The 23,366-nt window shown below is 45.8% G+C and overlaps 1 protein-coding gene across 7 annotated transcripts in view; it reads left to right on the top strand.

The window, feature by feature from the left end:
• The window catches only part of LOC135253985 (kinase D-interacting substrate of 220 kDa B-like), a 58,090-nt gene that overhangs the window by 28,219 nt on the left and 6,505 nt on the right, over positions 1 to 23,366 (top strand). For 4 of the 7 annotated variants that reach the window (XM_064333912.1, XM_064333894.1, XM_064333903.1 and 1 more), the window contains exons 19-25: positions 673 to 907; positions 2,180 to 2,259; positions 7,870 to 8,014; positions 8,784 to 8,946; positions 17,083 to 17,261; positions 18,822 to 19,042; positions 20,816 to 20,932. In XM_064333912.1, coding sequence (XP_064189982.1) covers positions 673 to 907; positions 2,180 to 2,259; positions 7,870 to 8,014; positions 8,784 to 8,946; positions 17,083 to 17,261; positions 18,822 to 19,042; positions 20,816 to 20,932 — 1,140 coding nt within the window. Of the gene's footprint in view, positions 1 to 672; positions 908 to 2,179; positions 2,260 to 7,869; positions 8,015 to 8,783; positions 8,947 to 17,082; positions 17,262 to 18,821; positions 19,043 to 20,815; positions 20,933 to 22,152; positions 22,210 to 23,366 lie in introns of all 7 variants that reach the window. The other 3 variants (XM_064333942.1, XM_064333936.1, XM_064333921.1) reach the window with 2 other exon arrangements.

The following is a 23,366-nucleotide window of genomic DNA, read 5'->3' as shown; positions in this document are numbered from 1 at the left end:
AGAAGCATTTGGGTGTCAGTCAGCTCACCAGGTTAACAGTAAAATACATTTTTTTCTTTTGTTTTTTTTTTTGTAAAATGATGCCAAATGTGGGGTTGTGCCTATTCAATTCCCACCCTAATTTGGATTGTGCAATTATCTGTAGCTGCAGCCACGTTCAACTGTACTGCCGATTCAGGAGAGTGTAGACGTGCAGGCTCTCCTTCGAGACGTGGTGTCACCAGCTGCTTCTTTCCAGAGGAAGTCAGAGGAAGACCTTTCGTACACGGCTTTAGCATGCTGACCAAATACGGCTGATTGACCAGCGGGGGTCGCTAGGTAACAGTTAAATTATCCAACCCCTAAATGTCTGAACCCTCTCATTCCCTGGCCGATGCACTTGCCAATCGCGCGTCGCCCTATAGAGCTGGCACTGACACCGGCACCATCGACGCTGGCACGGTCATCTTAAAGGATCCGAGACCTTGCAGCTCACCCATGCATCACAGTGTTGTGCCTTAACCAAATGAGCCACCCAGCAGCGCCTCTGAAGAATATTTGTAGTGCAATCCAGTACCTTCCGTCATCTTTTCCTTTAAGATGAAGATGATTGAGTGTGCTGAATGCTAACGACCGTCTAACTGATTGATTGATTGGTCGAATGAAAGGTTGACTTATGGGTCTGTCTTGCAGGTGAGGGTGCTGTTCTCCAAGGGCCCCTTCATCTCCATCTTCGCGAGCGACCCGCACATCATCATCAAGGCCATCAACCAGAACCTGAACAGCGTGCTGCGCGACTCCAACATCAACGGGCACGACTACATGCGCAACATCGTCCACCTGCCCGTCTTCCTCAACAGCCGGGGTCTGAGCACCTCCAAGAGGCTGTGCATGGCCTCGCCCACCAACGGAGACCTCGGACCCGACGGTACTCCCGCCCGCTCGATCTCTGCGCTATTTGAGCGGCCAAATTCACCGTGCCAGTGTCATGAAAAAAACTTTTATGTCCATTTCTTTTCATCAGTATTGAATGTTCTCGTATATCTCTATGTGCTGTACATATCTTAAAGGCATACTATTCAGGATTTTTAACCTTGTTTGTGGTCCTGTGTTTACAATGAAGGAAGTCTCCTCCATCTTCAACCCCACCCACTCACCCCAAGTACCCCACCTAATATAGCTAGCTGGATAACGAGAGATGTTAGTATCGTGAAATGAGCGACAGTAAGCAGCAGTAAGAAGACATATTCGATTACAGCTTAATTAAGTCCATTATGTTGAATGTAATAGTGGTTTTATTGTTGGGACTTCTATTTCGAAAACTTCAGAATAAAACCCACAATACTTGTTATTGTTGCTAGCTTCACACTGCAGGTAACGTTACTTACAGATTCAACAGAAAACAAGCCAATTCTGCATCGCTTTTCATCCCCATGGTGAACCTCAGCTGACGCCGCCCAAACCACAGAAAAGAGCACCACTCCCAGAAACATCCCTATCGTGTTTTATAATTACAAATACAGATAAAGGTGCATGAATTTTGCGAAAGTGCGAAAAGACAGATTTCCAGTGCATCATAGAGATGCCTCAGGATCATTATTTTATAGTATTTTCAAGGTAAAAGTCCTGCATAGTATGCCTTTAGGACTGATAAAGTTAGCCAGCGTATGAACTATGAACGTGTCTAGGTAAATGTGAAAAAGGTTTTTGTTTTCCATTTTTTGGAGATACAAGGCTTTTTCTCAACACTGACTGATTTAGAGGCTGAAATGATTGAGTTGAAATTATTGAGGACGTGGTTGTGTGCTTCTTGGGTTACTTAGATCTCAGCTCTAACTGATGTCTCTTGCTCTTTCTCACGCCCACATTCACCCTCTCTCTCTCTGTCTTTCTCACATACACTCTCACGCTCTCTCTCACACTGAAAACATTCTCACTCATATACTCTCTCTCTGTCTTTATCACATACACTCTCACCCTCTCTCTCTCACACTGAAAACGCACTCTCACACTCATACACTCTCTCTCCTGTCTTTATCACATACACTCTCGCCCTCTCTCTCACACACACTGAAAACACACTCTCACACTCATACACTCTCTCTCCTATCTTTATCACATACACTCTCGCCCTCTCTCTCTCAGACTGAAAACACATGCGCACACTCATATGCTCTCTTCGTGTACCCTCTCTCTGCAGGCTACCACGAGGACGTGGACCGAAAGAGCAGCCTCGGGGATCAGGCCAAGCAGGGGAGCAAGACAGCGCTCAACCGCAGGGTAAGCGTCTGGCCTCCTCCCGCTCTCCCTACACTCCGCTCCACACAGACTGCACACTGCACACGCTCAGTCTGCCTCGTCCTCTCCTCGCTACACAGAGGACCTACCAGGCACCTCGACTCGCCACACAGAGCAGCACGCTAACGCTCAGTCTGGCATCCTCCCACTTCCTACACTCCTCCACGAGCACGCTAACGCTCAGTCTGGCCTCCTCCCACTCTCCTACACTCCGCTCCACAGAGCGCGCTAACGCTCAGTACGAGACCACTCATCTGCCTCCTCTCTCCCTACACTCCGCACACAGAGCACGCTAACGCTCAGTCTGGCCTCCTCCCACTCTCCCTACACTCCGCTCACAGAGCGTGCGCTAACGCTCAGTCTGGCCTCCTCCCACTCTCCCTACACTCCGCTCACAGAGCGCGCGCTAACGCTCAGTCTGGCCTCCTCCCGCTCTCCCTACACTCCGCACACAGAGCACGCTAACGCTCAGTCTGGACTCCTCCCGCTCTCCCTACACTCCGCACACAGAGCACGCTAACGCTCAGTCTGGACTCCTCCCGCTCTCCCTACACTCCGCACACAGAGCACGCTAACGCTCAGTCTGGACTCCTCCCGCTCTCCCTACACTCCGCTCCACACAGAGCACACGCTAACGCTCAGTCTGGCCTCCTCCCGCTCTCCCTACACTCCGCTCCACACAGAGCGCACGCTAACGCTCAGTCTGGCCTCCTCCCACTCTCCCTACACTCCGCTCCACACAGAGCGCATGCTAACGCTCAGTCTGGCCTCCTCCCGCTCTCCCTACACTCCGCTCACAGAGCGCACGCTAACGCTCAGTCTGGCCTCCTCCCGCTCTCCCTACACTCTGCTCACAGAGCGCACGCTAACGCTCAGTCTGGCCTCCTCCCGCTCTCCCTACACTCCGCACACAGAGCGCACACTAACGCTCAGTCTGGCCTCCTCCCGCTCTCCCTACACTCCGCTCACAGAGCGCGCGCTAACGCTCAGTCTGGCCTCCTCCCACTCTCCCTACACTCCGCTCCACACAGAGCGCACGCTAACGCTCAGTCTGGCCTCCTCCCGCTCTCCCTACACTCCGCTCACAGAGCGCACGCTAATGCTCAGTCTGGCCTCCTCCGTCTCTCCCTACATCCTCACAGAGCACGCTAACGCTCAGTCTGGCCTCCTCCACACTCTCCCTACACTCCTCTACAGAGCACGCTAATGCTCAGTCTGGCTCCTCCTGCTCTCCCTACATCCGCTCCACACAGAGCATGCTAACGCTCAGTCTGGCCTTCCTCCCGCTCTCCTACACTCCGCTCACAGAGCGCATGCTAATGTCAGTCTGCCTCCTCCACCTCCTACACTCGCCACAGATGCGCGCCTAACCTCAGTCTGGCCTCCTCCCACTCTCCCTACACTCTGCTCACAGAGCACACGCTAACGCTCAGTCTGGCCTCCTCCCACTCTCCCTACACTCCGCACACAGAGCGCACGCTAATGCTCAGTCTGGCTTCCTCCCACTCTCCCTACACTCCGCACACAGAGCGCACGCTAATGCTCAGTCTGGCCTCCTCCCGCACATCCTACACTCCGCTCACACAGAGCACGCTAACGCTCAGTCTGGCCTCCTCCCGCACATCCTACACTCCGCTCACACAGAGCACGCTAACGCTCAGTCTGGCCTCCTCCCGCACATCCTACACTCCGCTCACACAGAGCACGCTAACGCTCAGTCTGGCCTCCTCCCACTCTCCCTACACTCCTCTCACAGAGCACGCTAATGCTCAGTCTGGCCTCCTCCTGCTCTCCCTACACTCCGCTCCACACAGAGCATGCTAACGCTCAGTCTGGCCTCCTCCCGCTCTCCCTACACTCCGCTCACAGAGCGCGTGCTAACGCTCAGTCTGGCCTCCTCCCGCTCTCCCTACACTCCGCTCCACACAGAGCATGCTAACGCTCAGTCTGGCCTCCTCCCGCTCTCCCTACACTCCGCTCACAGAGCGCACGCTAACGCTCAGTCTGGCCTCCTCCCGCACACCCTACACTCCGCTCCACACAGAGCGCACGCTAACGCTCAGTCTGGCCTCCTCCCACTCTCCCTACACTCTGCTCACAGAGCATGCTAACGCTCAGTCTGGCCTCCTCCCGCTCTCCCTACACTCCGCTCCACACAGAGCGCAAGCTAACGCTCAGTCTGGCCTCCTCCTGCTTTCCCTACACTCCGCTCACAGAGCGCACGCGAACGCTCAGTCTGGCCTCCTCCCACTCTCCCTACACTCCGCTCCACACAGAGCGCACGCGAACGCTCAGTCTGGCCTCCTCCCGCTCTCCCTACACTCCGCTCCACATAGAGCGCGCTAACGCTCAGTCTGGCCTCCTCCCGCTCTCCCTACACTCCACTCACAGAGCGTGTGCTAACGCTCAGTACAGAGAACGTGCTAACGCTCAGTCTGGCCTCCTCCCGCTCTTCCTCCACTCTGCTCACAGAGCACACGCTAACACTCAGTCTGGCCTCCTCCCGATCTCCCTCCCGCGTGCTAACGCTCAGTGAGGCAGACGATACCACTTACAGTGTAACACCCAGTCACAGTCCGCTCCACGGGGGTCATGTTCTCTCCAGTGTGGAGCACTTTAACAGCATGCTTTTCTTTCTTTTAAAACACATTAGACATGTATCCAGCACTATATTTTTACTTGAGCAATTCAGGTTAATGAAAGAAAATGAAAAAATGAACTTGTCTGAACAGTGTTCAGACATGCGTAGGAAAATAGAATGTCCACCTGAGGTGATTGTGTTGTATGTTACAGATCAACTGAATTTGGTTGATCAACATTTTCAATCAAAGTGACAAATATTAGGAATGCAGCATCTACCAGTACAAGAAAATATTATCAGTTTTAATTGCTTTTAATCTCAATTGAAATCATGGGTGAAATGAAATCAATCCTGTGAACATTAATCAAATGTGGAACTGTTAATTACTCAGTACTGTGTTTCTTCCTTTTGCTTTTTTATTATATATTTTTTTACTCATAAGGGTGACATGCTTGTATGTTTGTCTGTCTTTTAACACATTCTATATGCACTGTCTTCTACTGTTACCTGCCTAGGGACAACAGATGACATTTAGCTTGATGGCTAATTCTGGGACAGTCAGGTGACCACCGTCCCTATCAAATAAATAAAATAAAGACATAAATATCTTGCTCCAGGGTACAGTAGTTTGAACCTGCAATTTGTTTAGTTGCAAGCCCAGTTTATATAGTCCCTCTATTTTATGAATGATCGGCGGCTCCCTCTAGGAACCCGTCGACAATCCAAAATGGACGGAAAACTTTTAATCCCCTCCGTCAGTCCTCGGCTCCGCGCGGGCGGGGGGGGGGAAGCGAGGCCGGCGCCGCGGAGGACGACGACGTCGCCGTTCGCCGGGAGAGGCGAGCCCCGCGCGGCGGAGAGAGAAGTGGCTGTAATTGATTTAATGTCTGTTTATCCCTCCCGCCGGGGCGCCATTGGCTAATGACAGGGTAGAGCTGCGGTGGGTCCCGGCGACAAAACGCTGCCGTTGGAAATGTTTGCGGGAGGCTAAGTGTCTCTCCGCTGTGTGTTTGCGTTGTGATTCATTTATGCGTCGCTCGGTAAACACGCTTTGTTTTCCTTCGCCCCGTCCCCGGCCCTGGTTCCCTCGCACTGGCGGCGTGGGGCTCACGCTCCCCCTCTTACGAGTCAGGCCGGGTTCCTGCGTCTCTTCCACTTCGCACGTTACAGCTCTGAAAATGCTTCCCACAATGCATTTCTGTTTACTGGAATCTGGGGGGAAAAAAAAAAGAAGAAACATTATCACGCTGGATTTTAATCTCTCCTCAAGCTGTTTGTTTGTGGAATAAATCCCTGCTAGTCCCATTAGAGTTAGCTTTCAGGTCATATGTATTGAGGGACTGGGAAATAAACAGTGCCGAAATTCTTAGAATATACACAAAGCCAAAACTGTAGTGCATGTTTATCTCTTTATGCAGTCACTGTAATTCTTAACAGATGTACCCTAATAGATTTAAAATAAGGCCGCTTTTTAATTTAGTGGGTTGCATGGAACTTTCTGCTCTTGAGTATTCAAAGCTGGAGGACAAAGGGCAACGCGCTATTGTGGTGCGAGCATCTTCAAGCGTATGGACTGCTCTTTACCTAATCGAATTTTAATCTATCGTCAGCCATTTTTTATCTTTTCACAAATCGCAAGCCAGCCATTAAGCCTTCAACGCAAGCTTAATGTCTTGCGTTTGTGAAGCCTGTTAGTGCAGAGACCTTTTACCCGCTGTTGCTTTTAATACCTTCATTGCAACAAGGGAGATCAGAATGTGAAACGTGTACTCTGTTGAATTTTTTATTTTTTTAACAAATTTGGCACCCATCCTGGGGATGAGCGTATCCAATTCCCAGCCCAAGTTGGAACGGCCAGTCGTCTGCAGTATTAGCTGCGTACCTGTGCGAACCCCACTGCCAATTCCAGAGAGTGCGCACGTCCACGGTTCACCTCCAAAACACGTGGTGTCGCTAGCTGCTTCCTTGCACACCGCAGACTACGACTTAGCTCACACAGAGCAAAGTCAGAAGGAGACCTTTCATATGCGGCTTTGACTGAAATCTACTGGTCCGGTCGACCAGCAGGGGTCACTGGATAGCGAACACGGAACTCGACTGAACCCTCCCATTCCCTGGGCAATGCAAAAAGCGATTACACGTTTCCTTGTGGAGCTACTGGCTACAGTCTTTTTCCCCAGGCAGGGAGTGAGTCACTGAAGCCACTAAAGTCTCTTCTTTCACAGCTAAACACCAGTGTTGTATTGCTATGGTCTCTGGCTGGATGCGGCTTCCTGTACACTCTGTAGACTTGCTGTGCTTGCACCCTTCCCCCTCTCACCCCATTGGTCTGCGTTGTTGAACTCAGCCAGATTTTAACTGAATCACTTGCGTGTGACCTCATCATGAGGCTTGGGGGGAGGAGGGGGCGGGTCTGCTCGCCACACCGTGCACCGGACACAGGTCATCATCGAGGTCGTCCTCACGTCCCTGCAGGTCACATGTCCGGGTGGGCGACCTCATTAGGTGTCACGCTCGACTCCTTGGCAACAAGGTTATCCACGAGGGCCGTGATGGAGGTCACATGCGGTCCTGTCTTCCATGCCTAAAAATGATTAATGGCCTAGATTATAGAATCAAGCCAGGCATAAAGAAGTGGTTAGTTCAGTAGGCACTGGGAGCAGAAGTTTGGTGGGCTAGTCAGGAGATTTACTTTATATTTGTGAACAGTTCCTTATTATTGGAATGCTTTCAGATTCAGCAGTGGAAGAGTTATGCATTTGCATTTTCCAAACCAGGACCAGCTCTTCCAACTGCAATCCAACTCCCAACCATTGTGATTAGATTGTGGACTCTGATCCACAATCATTTTCTGAGGCCATCATTTATGCATACCAAAATCTCTCAATAAATATGTAAGCAATTCGACACACACCCCTATCAAAACCTCAGGTTATTTCAGGAACCTGAATCTGTGGATGGATTAGGTTGTTAACAGAGAATGGGTTCCTGTTTTTTTTGTCATCTCTCAGGACACCTACCGGAGAAGACAGATGCAGAGAACCATCACGCGCCAGATGTCCTTCGATCTGACCAAGCTGCTGGTCACGGAGGACTGGTTCAGCGACATCAGCCCCCAGACCATGAGGAGACTGCTCAACATTGTGTCCGTCACAGGTAACCACGGAGCCGTCTCGTTTGCGACGCGGTCGGGCGACTCCCAGCGGTGACGCCAAACATAACGCCACAAGGCAAAGACGTGAGGGGTTGTTAAACGCCCAGTCTCCATCTTTGCAGCTCCTCAGGCTCCAGATTGTAAAAAAGCATTGCTCTTTGTCCAGGTCCAGAAGGAAAGTAGACTGCACAGTTGCCATGGAAATAAACAATATTTACTGTTGACAGGCCAGCATATTAGAATCATGGGTGCTTTTATTCTCTGGAGGACCGCCCCATTAGTTTCGTTTTTAGGGGAGGGTGGGTAATGGATATTGCATAGATCTGAAAGCAGTGTATTAGTGTATTAGGTATGGGGGTTCCTAACATTTTCGAAATGACCATCCTGTGACTGAGAACCCACTTATGGTCAACTTTTGAGTTGCATTACAGACCTTTATCTAAAGTGTAATGTAGCCATCTAGTGATATCTATGAGACGGAGAGCTTTTTAGTAGAGCACAGGTGTGTAATAAATTGTGATCATTATTGCCAAAGGATGTGCAAACCAGAGAAGATTTATTTATTATATTTATTTATAACATTTCATTTCTGCAGTATGGAAAAATAAACAAAATGCTACTAGAAGGGGTCTATAGTTGTCTTTTTCCCAACAACCACCTTAGGACATCACAGGTTCCATTTTGGATCCATTTTGGAGTTCTCGTCTGTGTAGTGGTGCAGTTGTGTCCTGTAGTTTAAATGTGTGTGACGGAGGAGCCCCTTCCTTGCAGGCCGCTTGCTGAGAGCCAATCAGATCATGTTTAACTGGGACCGCCTGGCGTCCTGGATCAACCTGACGGAGGAGTGGCCCTACCGGACGTCCTGGCTCATTCTCTACATGGAGGAGACGGACGGAGTCTCCGACCAGGCCACGCTCAGGAGCATCTACGAGAGGTACAGTAGCTACGGCGCTCTGTCATAAGAGCTGCACTTCCTCGTAATGGTGAACCGCGCGTGGTGAATATCACCATGGTTGAACATAAATTAGCTCTGCACGTGGCTAATATGAGAACACTTAACTGTAATGTAGTGCTGTATATGGTTTGTTCTCTGCATTCAGCCATAATGTAGAGCTGTATATTATTTTTCACTGAACTTGACATTAATACTTTTATACATGGTCAATGCTTCCGTTTTTGAACGTAATTTAGCACGCTTGTCTATACAGTAAATACCACATTCAACCATAATGTTGCACTGAACAGGGTTGGTTTTATATCAGTGTTTAGCACTTAATAATATGTATAGGAATGGTAGTTTAACATTTTAGTATTCTGTTTTACAGCAAAAAATGTGCAGAAATAATAATGTCCAGTAGGTGACAGTGAAGCCCCTCTTTATATACATTGACTGCTTGGTTAAATAACCTTGACCAAATCTGCTCTGTGTTACAACTATAGATTATGTACTCATTTAGATAATGTTGTTTAACCAATGACAGAATCTGTTGCACTTTCAGGGGATAATATTAAAGTGAGATCATCAAACTTAATCAGAAATGGTACGACTGGTTAAGATTGCAGTATGTTTTACAGTAATCGGTGGGTCCATATATTAAAATAAATGAAGGTAGTTATACCATGGTGTCTCATGTTATAAAAGGTTTCTCTCTCACACGACACAGAACTGTATGCCCCTCGACCATTGCACAGCTAGAATATGATGTTATTGAAACTTTATTTTGAGGTTGTGTAAATTTAGAAAACCAATGGATGTGACTGACAATCTGGTTTGCAGACCCCTGAAATTCTGAGCCAATCAGAGAACAAGAAAGCAAAACAGTCTGCGTGATGTAAATGATTTGACCATAAACAGGCAGACAGCCTTTCAAGGTCTACTATCCAAGAATGCACAGAAACAAGTGTAAACTGTCTCAAACTGCTTAAAACCGAACCACAAGCCTTATATTCTGAATTACAGCATTATTTTTAAAAAGAGAACACACATTTTTACCTGTTCTCTGTATCCAGGGACGTAGTTGCAGTTTTAATTGATTTGTGTGTAACGATGGCATTCAGTTCAGTGTGAATACATTAATGCAAATCAACCATAAATAACAAAGACTTTGCAGCTGGAGATCCAGCATTCCCATAATACGTTGCTCCATTGTGTTTTTAACCAAAGTCCTCATGCTTTTTAAATATGAATTAAGCAATTTGGAATCGGAAATAGAACGAGAGATAAAAGATTCCTAATTTAACGCCCTCCATTTTGTTTTGTTTGTTCCCTTTTAAACGGATTCTTCTAAACTGATTCCACCTAAATGTGGAAAGCACTGGTACCAGTTTGTCTTGCCTACTGCAGCCCTTGCATCCAGTGTGTGAAGGGTGGACACGGTTGTCATACACTTTCTTGATTAATGCCGTATTTGTGAAGGCCAGAGCAAGATGGTCGCTTCACTGCCTTTAGATGATTTGTTTTGTTCTCCTCGGGCGAGATCAGAGTGGATTCGGCAGAGGGTGGCCTAGTGTTGGAGCAGTGCGCTCTCGCGTCTTGTCATGGAAAATGTCAGTTGGTTCGGAAGAACCGGCCGGCTGTTGCGACCGGCTGGGTGGATGTGTCAGGCCCCTAAGGGAAAAGGTCAGACGGGATTGTGGGAAGGCGTATGCGTGCCGCGCATGCGTTATAGGGGCGAGCTGAAACCGGGCTGACGGAGCGTTTCTCGCGGCGGTTCTTTCGGCGAACTCGAGGTCGCAGAAATGCAGACGGCGGCTACGCCCACCATGCCGAGGAGGAGCGCTGCCCAGATAAGGGCACGCCGGTTCCCGGTCCCACGTTTCCTGAAGCGACGTGAGCCAATGAATCATCTGCCCCGAGTTGCTCTTTTTATAGAGCACTGAGTCAGTCCGCCTGCCTTGCTCAGTCACCAAGAACTTCGGTCTTCTTTCCGTCTGGGTTTTCCAACTGGCGCAGTGCTAATTTGCAGCTAACTCATATTGATAGCGGGAAACATTGTCCAACTAGCCTTGCTTCCCTTCACCTCTTCCTTGTTTGAGCCACACCATGGTCGAAGTGTTAACTCACATGGAATTAGAACACAAAATGGCGTGACCAATGAAATTGCCAGTAGTATCAATACTTACATTATGTCTGGAGTCCCATGACTGGACAGGAAAAGAGGGCAGGGCTCTGAGGGATACAGGGTCAATTGCCATGGCCACTTGAATATTTCTTGGGTATTTGAGTGATAACTCATGTTAGTGATGCAGTTTCAGTGGAATGAATCAACCCCGCATCGCACTGCTGTTCCACGCTCGCTGCAGAACCGAACCATGAGGACGGTTAATTTCACGGCATGGGCAAGCAGCATCATGTGTTTATGAACACGATGGGACATTAACGCCAGTGGTCAAGTTCTGCCGTTCTGTTTTGAAAAGACTCAAAGCCTATCCCTGCTATAGCAACCTAACTATCCCTCCTGCACGTATCCAAACTCCGATCATGGTTTGCAGTACATTCTAATGCCGAACTTTCCAGATTCAGTAGCTCTACTGTTCTTATGAAAAGAACAAGTGCTCATTTACTGCTCATGGATTGACTCATAGGCCAGTCTCAGAATCACTTAAGATGTGTGAGGCTTACGCTGACAAGCAATGCGAAAATGGTTATTTTCAGAAGCCAGATTGTCCTATTGTCGCTGCCTTTTGTTTTGCCAACTGTGAACGTTTGGCCAATTTGAACCAGCATTCTATCTATATAATTCAAAATATGTCATCGGATTCTTAAAGTTTTGATTTTCTTTTTTTGTGTAACGACATTGCGACCTGCACATGTAACTCAGTGAGTGACATTCACGGAACTTAACAGGGCGGTTTGCAGATTACGCAGAATCCAGAGCGAACCAGCTCTTTAATCTGTTACAGAATGTGTGTAATCTGCTAATAACCGCGGTCTTTTTTATGATTAACGGGGCAATGTCACCAAGTGATCCTCATAAGAGGCAAGGGGAGGCGGGTTCAGGGATGGAAAACAATGGTCTCAGTGTGTGCTGGGGACGTATGGTACATCAGCAGAAATGCACCAGAGCCAACGGCTTTTGTCTCACTGGTTCTGCTGAGAAAATTTATGAATTCCACCTACAGGGTTTAGTCAGCACTCTTGGTTCTTAAAGGGAACTTAAAGGAGCTCATGTATTTCAGATAACTTTTTGCACAGTTTTTACTTTTTTCACAATTAAACCTCTCGATATTCAAAATGAGTGATGAAGAGAAATCTTCCTATTCACAACATATAATTGATTCGTAATCCTTCCTAATCCTGGTCTTTTGAACCGTCCTTGCACACATTCAGATTTCTCTTCTGTGCCCAAGTGTTTCTTACTTAAGCAATAAGGAAGCAGTGTGGAAGGTTCCAGAAGTGGCTTATAATGGAAACCTCTCAAGGTTTCCCAAGAAGAGGAGAGCATCTGTGTGGGACACGGACTGAACTCGTCATGTCTTCCAGGAAGCTTATTTATTCAGCCAAATTCCAACTCAAACAGGAAGTGCAAACATGTCGAGTCACGTTGCGGTCAAGCTTTTGCCTGTCCCCGTCAACCGTCCCATGTACCTGGACCCCGTACAGCTCCTACGTGTGCACCTCCACCCATGCTCTCATCCCCACCCCCACCCCTAACCATTAGACAAGGGGTTTGCAACCCTAGTCCTGGAGAGCCACAGGCCCTGCTGGCTTTGGTTGTTACTCTGCGCTTAATTAATCAGAGCAGTAGATCGAACAGCAAACTCGCTTCACCTGGTTACCTGGGTCTGAATTGGGTGCTAATTTAAGATGAAAACACAAACCAGCCGAGCTTGTGTTTCTCCAGGTCCTGGTTTGCAGACCCCTGCTCTAGACATTAGGCAGGGTGATGTTTGCCGGCCCAGTCCTCTGGGAACCTGTTTTATGAATCTGACACCATTTTGAATGGCCAACCCGTTCTGCTCAAGCACCTTGTTTGGTCAGAAACTAATGCACACACATGTACACGCATGTGCTGCTACGCACAGAATAGACAGATAAACTGTTGTCACTGCTTCTTGACCCAGGCGGCATAGCTCCTCGTCGCTTTGAGTCTATTTCAGTCTCTCCCTCTCTTCTCTGACAGCCTGCCGCTGCATCACCACAGAAGGAGAAATTAACATGGAGCCCCCCCCCCCCCCAATTCACAGAGCCCCGCTTCAAACAAAGGCCTTTGTCAGAACGCCGGGCTCCCACGTTCATCCAGACAATTGGCTCTCAGTGATCTGTTCTAACGTAGGCTTTGAAGCGATTTTGCAAACTGTTAAAAGTTTTAACTAGTGACATCTGAAATGAATACGCAGAACGGCAATTTCAGCTAATTAGAGAGACTCTTCTCCCAAGTACTGAAACATTAAGTTGACACTCCGCTCATTCAGGATTACTCTAATTGGCACAATTATTGTAATTTAGTGGCAATTACGTATTGAGATAAGCACATTTTTGTAAAGCACATTTGTGCGATTTCCTTTATGTGAAAACCTATAAATACCACTTTTAAGAAAAGGACTACCAGGTTTTTATATTTCATCAAATACTTTTGAACTTTCCTTTGCCCTTGGGTTCTGAAGCCTTTGGTTTGACATGATTGTCAGTGTGTATTTTCAGCACATTCTGGAGGTCGTCTGTAAAATTTCAGCATGCCTTTAATGGTCATTTCCTGTCCAATTCTGTCCTTAGAAGAATTGCCCAGTGCTCTCAGTCTAGCAGTTTGATGAGAGGTGTGCACTTTCAGTTTAAAATTGTGGCCTGAATTTGGCCTGAAAGCCTTGAGCCCTTTAAATTACACATCTCCTGAAAGCTCATCTCTTTTCCCAACAGAGCTCTGCTATCTTTGATGGTGAGCGGTATATTGGTTCCACACAAATGCCCTCGGTCAAAGAGTTTGACCTCAAAATGACCGAGATGAAAAATGGTGGACAAGTACGGTTGTAGCTGGGAAGTAAACGGCTTCACAAAAGAGAGGGAGGGGGCTCAACTTGTGGTGTGTACGTGGAGGAGAGACAAATGCTCTACTGCATGGGTTGGCTGCAGTAAAATGGGTAGAATTCCATGCTCACTTTTGAGAACTGGGGGTATTTGGAAGAAATTACATGTGACTGGAACCCTGCTTTCTTTTTCATTTAGAGGAAAAGAAGGATTGAACCATTTTTCTTCCTTTTTAGCAAAAATGGTGTGAATTCTTAATGTTCCCCTGGTGTATGTTTCCCATAATCCATTTCTTCCAGGCCCCAGCATACTCTAGGGATTTGAACAGGAATTGAGTTGGGCCTAGTTTTAAAACTGGCCCACTTCAACTGTTTACATCCTTCTCTGGTGCATCTGTCCTTGATAAATTTTGAAATAGATTTACTGACCCTACCATTTTTGTTTTCCCTTATTTTCTAGAAAATGGCTAACATTATTTACCTAAGTCAAAGGCTACTTTGTGAGTCATGTTACAGCTGTGGTTTAGGATGTGGGTCCAGTTCAGACATTTGGCTTATTTTGGACTCTTTCAGAGACATATATAAAGCAGTTCTTAAAGAGCACCTTTCAGAATGAGCTGTTCTCTGGAACGTTATCAACAACTTACTGTACAGTTATTTATAATTATTCCAAAGTGTCATTTAACATGCTGAGGTATGTTTTGGATGAAAGTCAAAATTAATTTGAAAGTGAACCTCGGAAAAATAATTTCTCTGCATGTTTTGTAGCTAGCGCACATGCTACAAAATCTAGCACATACTAGGTCCATTGGTGTACGAACTCATTGTGTTCAATCGTATTTTATTGTTCTTTATTAATAATATTTAAAAGAGGATGGAAACAAAACATTCTTACTCCATGTGGTCAAGATGTCATCAAGAAGCTCTTAAAACATGAGCTGTTAGTTGTGTAATTTGTACAGTGGTGATTATGGTGTGTGGACGCTGCGGAGCGTGGACATTGGAAAGTGAAGGCAGTGGGGGGTGGGAGGATGCTGAAGAGTGGGTGCTACACTGGAGAGCGTAAATTGGGGAGTGGGGAGGTTCGTGGCTACTGTAGTAGTGTTGACACTGGTGAGCATCAATACTGTGGAAACTGGTTCGCACAGGCACTAGATGTATTGGGGAAACCACGACCCGATGTTGACAGCCGAGATTGTGACCTCCATTGTTGACATTCCTATTGAGAACATCGATTCCCTTTCCTGACTTCACCAAATATGCGCTAACACGTGGATTCCTCAGGCCTTTGTTTAAACGCGTCCGGGAGCGCCGGGCCTCGCTGCGAGTGTTTACTGTCGATCTCCGGAGGGTGGACGCAAAGTCAAGAGCCGCATTCAGCGCTCGTGACGGGAAAATAGAGGGAGAATTATTCCGTTTCCCATCAGCTGCAATATGTGGGAGTTTCTGAATAAGACAAAGGAGAGCAGAGCTAGCGCTGGGATTGATTAGCATTCTGATAAGCCCCGAGAGAAGGAGAGGGCGAAGAAATTTTGGGCTCCGCGTAGACTGTTAGTTGCGCCCGTACTGCAATTTGAGGCTAATAAATAGCCGCATTGTGTGAAACGGCTGCAGAATTCCTGACGTTCTTACGGTCCCAGCTTTAAAAAGACAAACCGCTTTTCTTTTAAACGCTGGTAGCCGGGTCCTCACACCGTTATTTGTAATTTCAGCGCCATTGTTGTTTCTATCTTCCCTGCCCCTGTTGAAGAATGAACCATTTATTTTGAAAGTCATTTATCTTAATTACATTATGTCTGTGGCAATGCCTTTTTGTAAAATAAAAAAGAACTTCAAAATTGACACAAAAGCTGTCTTTGAAGAGAGGGACTCAGTTTGGCGGGTGCTTTCACAATCATAATAGCCATCTCGTGGTTCAGCACCACTGGATTATTAGTGTGACTTGAAGATACTGAGAGCCCAGTTAATTATGTGGTGGGAACAAAAGGATTAATGAATGTCTTTGTGAAATTTAATGACCTTTTAGCAACCAATGCCTTTTTAAAGTCTTAACCACAATGCACTTTGCCCTCAACCTTGAGTTTAAGCAAGTGACACTTTTGGCAACTGTACAGTCCTCAGTAAGTTTGTAGTCTTACTACATACATGTATACATACACATACATTTAGTACTCAAAAGAAAGTTTCAAAGTCCAACGTGAGTGATTGAAGAGAAGCGTGTGCCTTTTTTCTGTTCAAACCATACAAACACTTAAAAAAGGCTAAATAATGTGAAAAATATTACTTGAATAATGTTACACACTAGTTTGTTGTGTTAATTGGACTGTAATATTTGTGTCACTGACCTCATGAGACTTGTGTACAGAAAGTAGCTGTAACACCATTCAGTAGTGCTGTTGACTTCAGAAAATAGCAAACATACTTGCTAGACCATGAAAGTGGTACAGGATCTTGGCCATTAGTTGAGAATCTTAGTCATTGCCTTATGTGATTGGTCATTAGTTCATGTTTAAATATATATGAAATCTATGAGGAGGAATTGCAATTGCAAGACAGCTACATTGACTCTACATGATCAAGGGATAGGAATCACATATGCAAATAATAGATAGATACAAATATTGTTGAGGGTGTTTCCGTCGATCATCTGGTCCCCAAATGATTGTCAATGTGGAGTGGCCCAACAAAGAAAGGCTGCTTGCTATCAGGGTGATGCAACAGGAAGTGAGGTGTATGCAGTCAGAATTCTGAAAACATCTATAAAATTTGGAATGATAGAAAGTAATCATGAGACAAAGCAAAGGGCGTGTTGCCAATTCCAACAAAAAAAATGTTTTTATGTTTTTAAGTTTGGTAAGCGTGAGATGAAGCAATGTTAATGCTACCAGTCTGCCCTGCCCTATATTTGTATTGTTGAACAACACTCAATTTAACCCTGGCAGTCCACCTGGGGGAGACTCTGTGTAATATCCTGAATTTGTTTATAACTCCAATTGTTGATGCTACATCTAAAATATTGGCAATTACTATGGAATACAGTACTGGTGTGTTATTCGGTTATGTGTGGACTTCATCTGTAGTTGGTCTGTTGCATTTTCCATGACAGGATTTCAAAAAACATTCCAACGACTAAAGACGTGGAGCCCTTGCTTGAGATCGATGGGGACATCCGCAGCTTTGAGGTGTTCCTCTCTTCGAGGACCCCCGTCCTCACCGCGCACGACGTTGAGACCTTCCTGCCCTGCACCGTCAACCTGGACCCCAAGCTCAGGGAGATAATTGCAGGTCAGTGCACTGGGTCCCAGATCCAGCCCCAACCGCAAAAAGCGGAGAATGCATCCACGAAAATCGACTCAGCTCTACTTTACATCAGACCAACTCCATGAAAAGCAGCCTCATATCAACTGATCTCCCAAACACCTATAGTAGGTAAAATAAACTACTTTACATCAGACCAACTCCATGAAAAGCAGCCTCATATCAACTGATCTCCCAAACACCTACAGTAGGTATATTCCAGTCCACCGCGAGACAAACACTTCGAGAAGGCCAACTCAAATCCATCATGAATGAGACGTCTGTTTTAGGTTCCTCCAGCGATCTGGCTCATGCTTTACATTCGAAAACTATTTTGATTTGCTGTTGCCACTGGCGACAAGCACAAAGGAAGAACACAGTTACCAAATATTTTTCCTATTGGTTGCTTCTTCGAATATTTTGCTTGCAGTCTCGGGTCTCGTATGAATGGACCCTTATTCACTTTTCAGAGCAGGGGGCTAGAAACCTTTTGAGTTTGTGAGACGGTCCGATGTGCGTCTGTGTGGTCTCGCTTCAGCTTTGAGCTGCTCCGAGAACAACGCTCAGACGCGGAGCGCTGTACATTTTCTGGATCCTCTCCAAGCGAGGCCCTAATGGCCCCGTCAGCCACAGAACAGTTGTTTGCTTTGTGATATCAGGACGAGTCTGAGCAAAATATTTTCCACACATGGGCAGCCGGCACCGTTATTTGAGCCAGACAGCGCATCCATCCGAGTGCTGGTTCAGGATGTCTGACCCCTCAGCGCAGGCCTTTATGGAACAGCCTGCCAAGTGAGTCAGCATGTAACAGTTTGCTGGCAGTGGGCGTGGGATGAACCCTATAGCCTGGGCACGGCTAGCCTGAGCCTGAGACGCTATGCCATTGGCCAGCTGTGACTGATAAGCCAACTGAGTCTGTGGCAGTGGGAGATGGTTGGCTTTGTATAGTCAGAGGTTGAGTGGGTTGCAGTTAAGCCAGGATTCCCTGGGTTACTTCCATATAAGTGCTTGCTTCGTACTTGTTAGATGTCTGCAGCTTACCAGATTTAGCCAGTGAAACATGCCTGTCCTCCAATCAGCGCTAGCTCTCCTGTAATAATCTGTGTGGATTAGAGTGAATAATAGCCACTGGCACTAATTACATAGTTTTACTGCCACCATATGTATGGGAGGAAATATTCAATAACAGAAAAGTTCTTTAAGAATTTTGGTAGCTAGCTTACAAACAAATAATGTTTATAACTAGGTATTGTTACATGGATTTTGCCAGAAATCCTTCTTAGAATTCCTCTTTCCTTTGTTGCTGGCTGAGCTAGTTTAACTACTGTACCAAGGTTAGTCTGTGTATTAACAATAACTACTAGGTATTCTTATAAAAAATTTAAAGAATTGAAAAGCATTGAATAAACTATTTCAATGAATAAAGCATAGCATTAGAACCTTGTTTTGCATTTTAATCTGCATATTAGTAATGTGTGAGGCTCCATGAACCTCATCCTGGGTGCAGCGTTCCCTGATTGCTTCCTGCCTGCTTCCTGTTTCCTCCAGATGTGCGTGCCGCCCGGGACCAGATGCAAATCGGAGGCGTGACCTATCCCACGCTGCCCCTGCAGGACGCCCCACCTCGAGCCACCTCGGTCTTCAGTCAGATGTCTACCGCCTGCTCCCCCTCCAGTTCCTTCGCAGGTCATTTCCCACCCCAGGGGGGGGCGCCCCACAGTAGCTACTACAGCGGCATGACGGGACCCCAGCACCCCTTCTACAACAGGGTGAGTCCCTCCACTGCACTCCTCTCCCCAACCGTCTTCAAATTCAGACTGCTTCCAAAGTTTGTATGGTAGCAGTGACCTGGTCTGTTGTCCCTTTTTCTCCACGCGCTGTTTTAATTTACTTTAAATGAAGTTGCCCACAGCAGTATACATTTCCAAAGTAAATTTCATGGATGTGAAGTTTTGGAAAAAAATTTTAAACATGAAAAATGTTTTATACGACAAGCATATGAAAGATGTTCATTAAACGGGTTGCACAGTGTATATCCTAAAGGATTTTTAAGAACACGCAAAGTAATAACAATTGATGTTGACATCTAATGGTAATTGTATCGTTTTTTTTTTTTTTAAACCAATTTATTTTTCCCATAAGCAGAACAAAAAGCTATGTTCTCTCCCCTTGCTTCACAGCTATACTAATTAATTTACATTTAATGTAATTTAATGTAATTAAAGTTAATTGATCAATTACGAGCTCTGAAACAATGGAACTGAATCAGGAATGGCCACTCCTAACATACGATAAAATCTGAAAAATAAATAAATTGAATTAGTCTCATGCTGCCGAACTGTTGTAAACCTTTATGCATTATATTTATGTTCCGTATGTGTTTTTCCTGTGACAAGCTAAAATATGCATCCATTTGCTGCTGCTTATTATTTTTTAGTCTCAATTGCAATACACCTTTTAAAGGTACAGCAACTCCCCATATGATATATGTTTTCATAGGTCCTTCACCCACAGTTATAACCAATAAGGAGTATAATATGAAATAATACAATCTGAAATGTCTGAGACTAGCTACTGGTTACCACTACCAGAAAAGAAAATTCACATTGCACTTCCCGAGAGGGAGTGGATCAACAGGAGGTCATCATTGTTTCTCTGGTATAAGCAAGCCCTTCATGGTCCTGTCCTAATCCTGGGGTTAGCATGTTAAACTATGACTATTGCACCTTTCCCCTTGTGAATATCAGGTCTGTAGCCAAGTAGCATATGTCCACTGAAAAAGGAAACGATATATATATGCTGTGCACCAACAAACACACTTCATATACACCTGGTTAAAAAGCTCTGTCATAAACATGCATTGGTCTTTCCATGTTGCATACTTATTCCCATGGTATAAACTGCACATATACTCAAGATTTTGCTTCTGAACCAGAGACATCAGTGTCTTTAATGGAGTGTTTGGTTTTCAGAGCCATGGTTGGCTGTGTCTTTGTAGTCAGAAACTGCAACAGGTGGTCAGGACAACCATGCTGATGGGCTATGGTCAGCATCCAGAAGACAGGGCCTAATGTTTTGCATTTACAGTAAAGTGTAGTTAGGAGACCTTAAGGAGTACATTGCTAAATGGCGCACAGAGCGAGATTAAATGCACACCAGTGTGTAGTCGCCATCAAATCATTGTACTAAAAAAGCAATGCGGCAATAAACGTATTGTATCAGTATAATATTTAAGTTTTATGCTCATAGTGCAAAAAAACAACCCTTCTCTGAATAGCCTTAACTGAGGGTCAAGAGATAAATGGTGCAATGTGAACCCGGACGTTCCTCTGGACAGTGTTAATCAGCCCACCTGTTTGTTTCAATCCTGAAGTCTCATCTTTTTGTTTGCTTTAGATTATTTAATATGCCATTAATATGAATATTTCATTAAGTGTGCCTTTCCTTTGCATTATTATATCATAATTGGGTGTCTGTATTTTTGTTTTGATCATGTTCTATTTTCTTTTCTCCCCCCCCCCCCATGAATGGTTTTCCCATAGCCGTACTTCCCACATCATGTCTATCATGTGCCAAGGTATTATGCTGGCACTACCCATCATCCTCCACCCCGCCCTTCCATTAAAACCACATTTCCCAGGGATCCCAGCAGTGGACTTGTAAGTATCTGTCAGTCATGAACACATTGCTTATAGCAGTGACTGGACCACTTAATCGTGGATTTCTAAACATTTATTCAGGTAGAATCCAGTCATGTTGATGTGATCTCGGTGATGTGATGCAGTCATATTGAAATTATCCAGTCATGATGTGATGGTGATGATCCATATTCATTCATTGTTTGGCCTTCTTTTTAGTTCTGTTCTAAACCTGTTCTAGGTTTATTTTGTTAAGAATTTTCTTCCTATTTCTGGATGTCTTTTTTATGAGGACTTGTATTGGACATGTAATGAACTGATTAAACATTTAAATAACATATCTATTGAATTTGTGGCATGCAACACTGTTCAGTGGTGTGTTTGTCCAAATGGTCCTGTCTACAGTCCTGTTAGTGCCACAGGTCCCATTAGGGTTACGGTTATGGTTATGGTTATGGTTATTAAGGTTAGGCCTGAGGTTACTGTGAGGGTTAGGGTAGGGGTAGAAATGGGGCAGGGTTGTATGGTTAACACAGGGAGCAGTAGTGATGGGGTCTGATGTTCTGCTTTAGCTTGTGTTCTCTTAATGGTCCTGTTGTGGTTGGAGTGCCTAGTGCAGGTCGGGGTTAAAATTGGGGACAGGGTTAGAGCTAGGTCAGGGTTTTCTTGTTGAGGACAGAGGATTATGGTTGAGCTTTCTGGTTGGGGCATCAGGTAAGGTTACAATTAGGTACGGTTGAGATGCCAATTTGGAGTTGTAGTTAGGGATGGGGTAGGATTTGAGTTATGGTTGGGGAAAAAGAAGCTAGAAGTTATTTGGTTAAGATGAGGATTGTGGCCTTTAAAACTGACCCGGTCAAGTTAAGGATGTGGTTACAGTTGGGTATTATGTTTGGGGTAAGGGTTAGTCATGTGGTTAGGGATATGTATGTGAGCTGTGGTGTTGTAAAGATCATGGTAGTTGGATTGTGAGGTTAGAGGTTTGGGTTAGAGCTGTTTAGAGGTTTTGGGTTGTTGTGATGTTTGGTTAAAGCTGAATCATTTTTGGACTGAATGGCTGGGTCTGTCTCCCAGTGGTGGTAGACTCAGATGGGACTCACACGGCCCTCTGACAGTTCAACAATGTCACAAGCTGATGGTGCAGGGATGTTGGCGTGGTTGTAGATCCTGTGTGGCAATCCCCCCTCTTGTGGACCCTGGCCCCTGTACCCAAGTCCTGCCCCCTCTCTGTTCTTTGTCAGGATGTTATTGCAGAAGATGCCAATGAGGGTGTCCCCACCCCCTCTGCCTCTCCCATGGTAACCCCTCCCAAACACCCATCCCATACCGCCATTAACCTACCAAACCGTATCAGCTTGCCCAATAAAATTCCGTATACCATCACCTCCCCCAATAATCCATCGAACATCATCAACTGGAACAAGAGAACAAGCATCCCCGTGCACACACCCACACACACTCAAAAATACACATACACACATTCATACATGCACACAAGGTCTCTCTCTCACAAACACACACTAGCACAGGCACATGCACTCACAAACTCACGTGTGCATGCACATGCCTGCAACTTGTTTTTGCTGATTGCATGTCAGAGACTGCATGCAGACTCTCGTTGCTATACATGGTACACACCGCAAACCGGTAATTTTTTTTCTCACAATTCATTAGCTTAATCTGCTTTGTGACCACATATTGTTGAGTTCCTGTTTTAGCTTTTTGGAGCAGCAACCAGTGATCCCTATCCCTTATGAATGAAAGTTTTAGACAAAATTGGAAAAATCCCTCAGGTTACGTTTATACAACCATTTGATTGTATTCTTTAAGGAAGCTAGGTTATCTGCTTGTGGGTAGCACCAGCTACAGTGTGTTACAGACAGCTAGGGGGCACCCTTGCACACGGTTAACACAGCACAAATGTGACACTGGTAGACAATTCAATGCTGTGCGGTGGCCACTGACACAAGGAGCATAGGTGGTGCAGGGCACATATATCAGGGCATATATTAATATATATTGATTCATTTATCACTTTTATTATATTAAGAGAACCACAGTTTCTTCCTGTGTTATTGTACATCACATAGATGTGGAAGACCAGGTTTTAAATAGGGTTGCGGTCTGCATGTTGCATGGAGATTTGGGTATGTCTGTGCTTGTGACTGTTTGATTGTGTGCAGTGGTGCAGTGGCACACTGTCCCTGCTAAGACTGGTTGTTCGCGATTGATGGCTTTGCCTTTATGGTTTATACTTTTATTCTGTTAGCCTGGGGTGTTGTTTGCTTCACCAGGTTTACCATTGGCCCTTTTAGAAGGTTCCACACAGCATAGAGAAGTCCGGAAAGTTCTTGATGGGGGTCAGATTGCCAGAAAACAATCTCCAAAACTGCTTGTTCCGAGCGTAGTCTATCTCAAAAGTTGACAGTAGTGCACAGAAAGATCAAAAAGTGCC

The sequence above is a fragment of the Anguilla rostrata genome, chromosome 1 (assembly GCF_018555375.3).
Source record: "Anguilla rostrata isolate EN2019 chromosome 1, ASM1855537v3, whole genome shotgun sequence".
In the NCBI taxonomy this organism is placed as follows: domain Eukaryota; kingdom Metazoa; phylum Chordata; class Actinopteri; order Anguilliformes; family Anguillidae; genus Anguilla; species Anguilla rostrata.
Note: the sequence above shows the minus strand (reverse complement) of the source record. Positions and strands in the feature narration are given on the sequence as shown.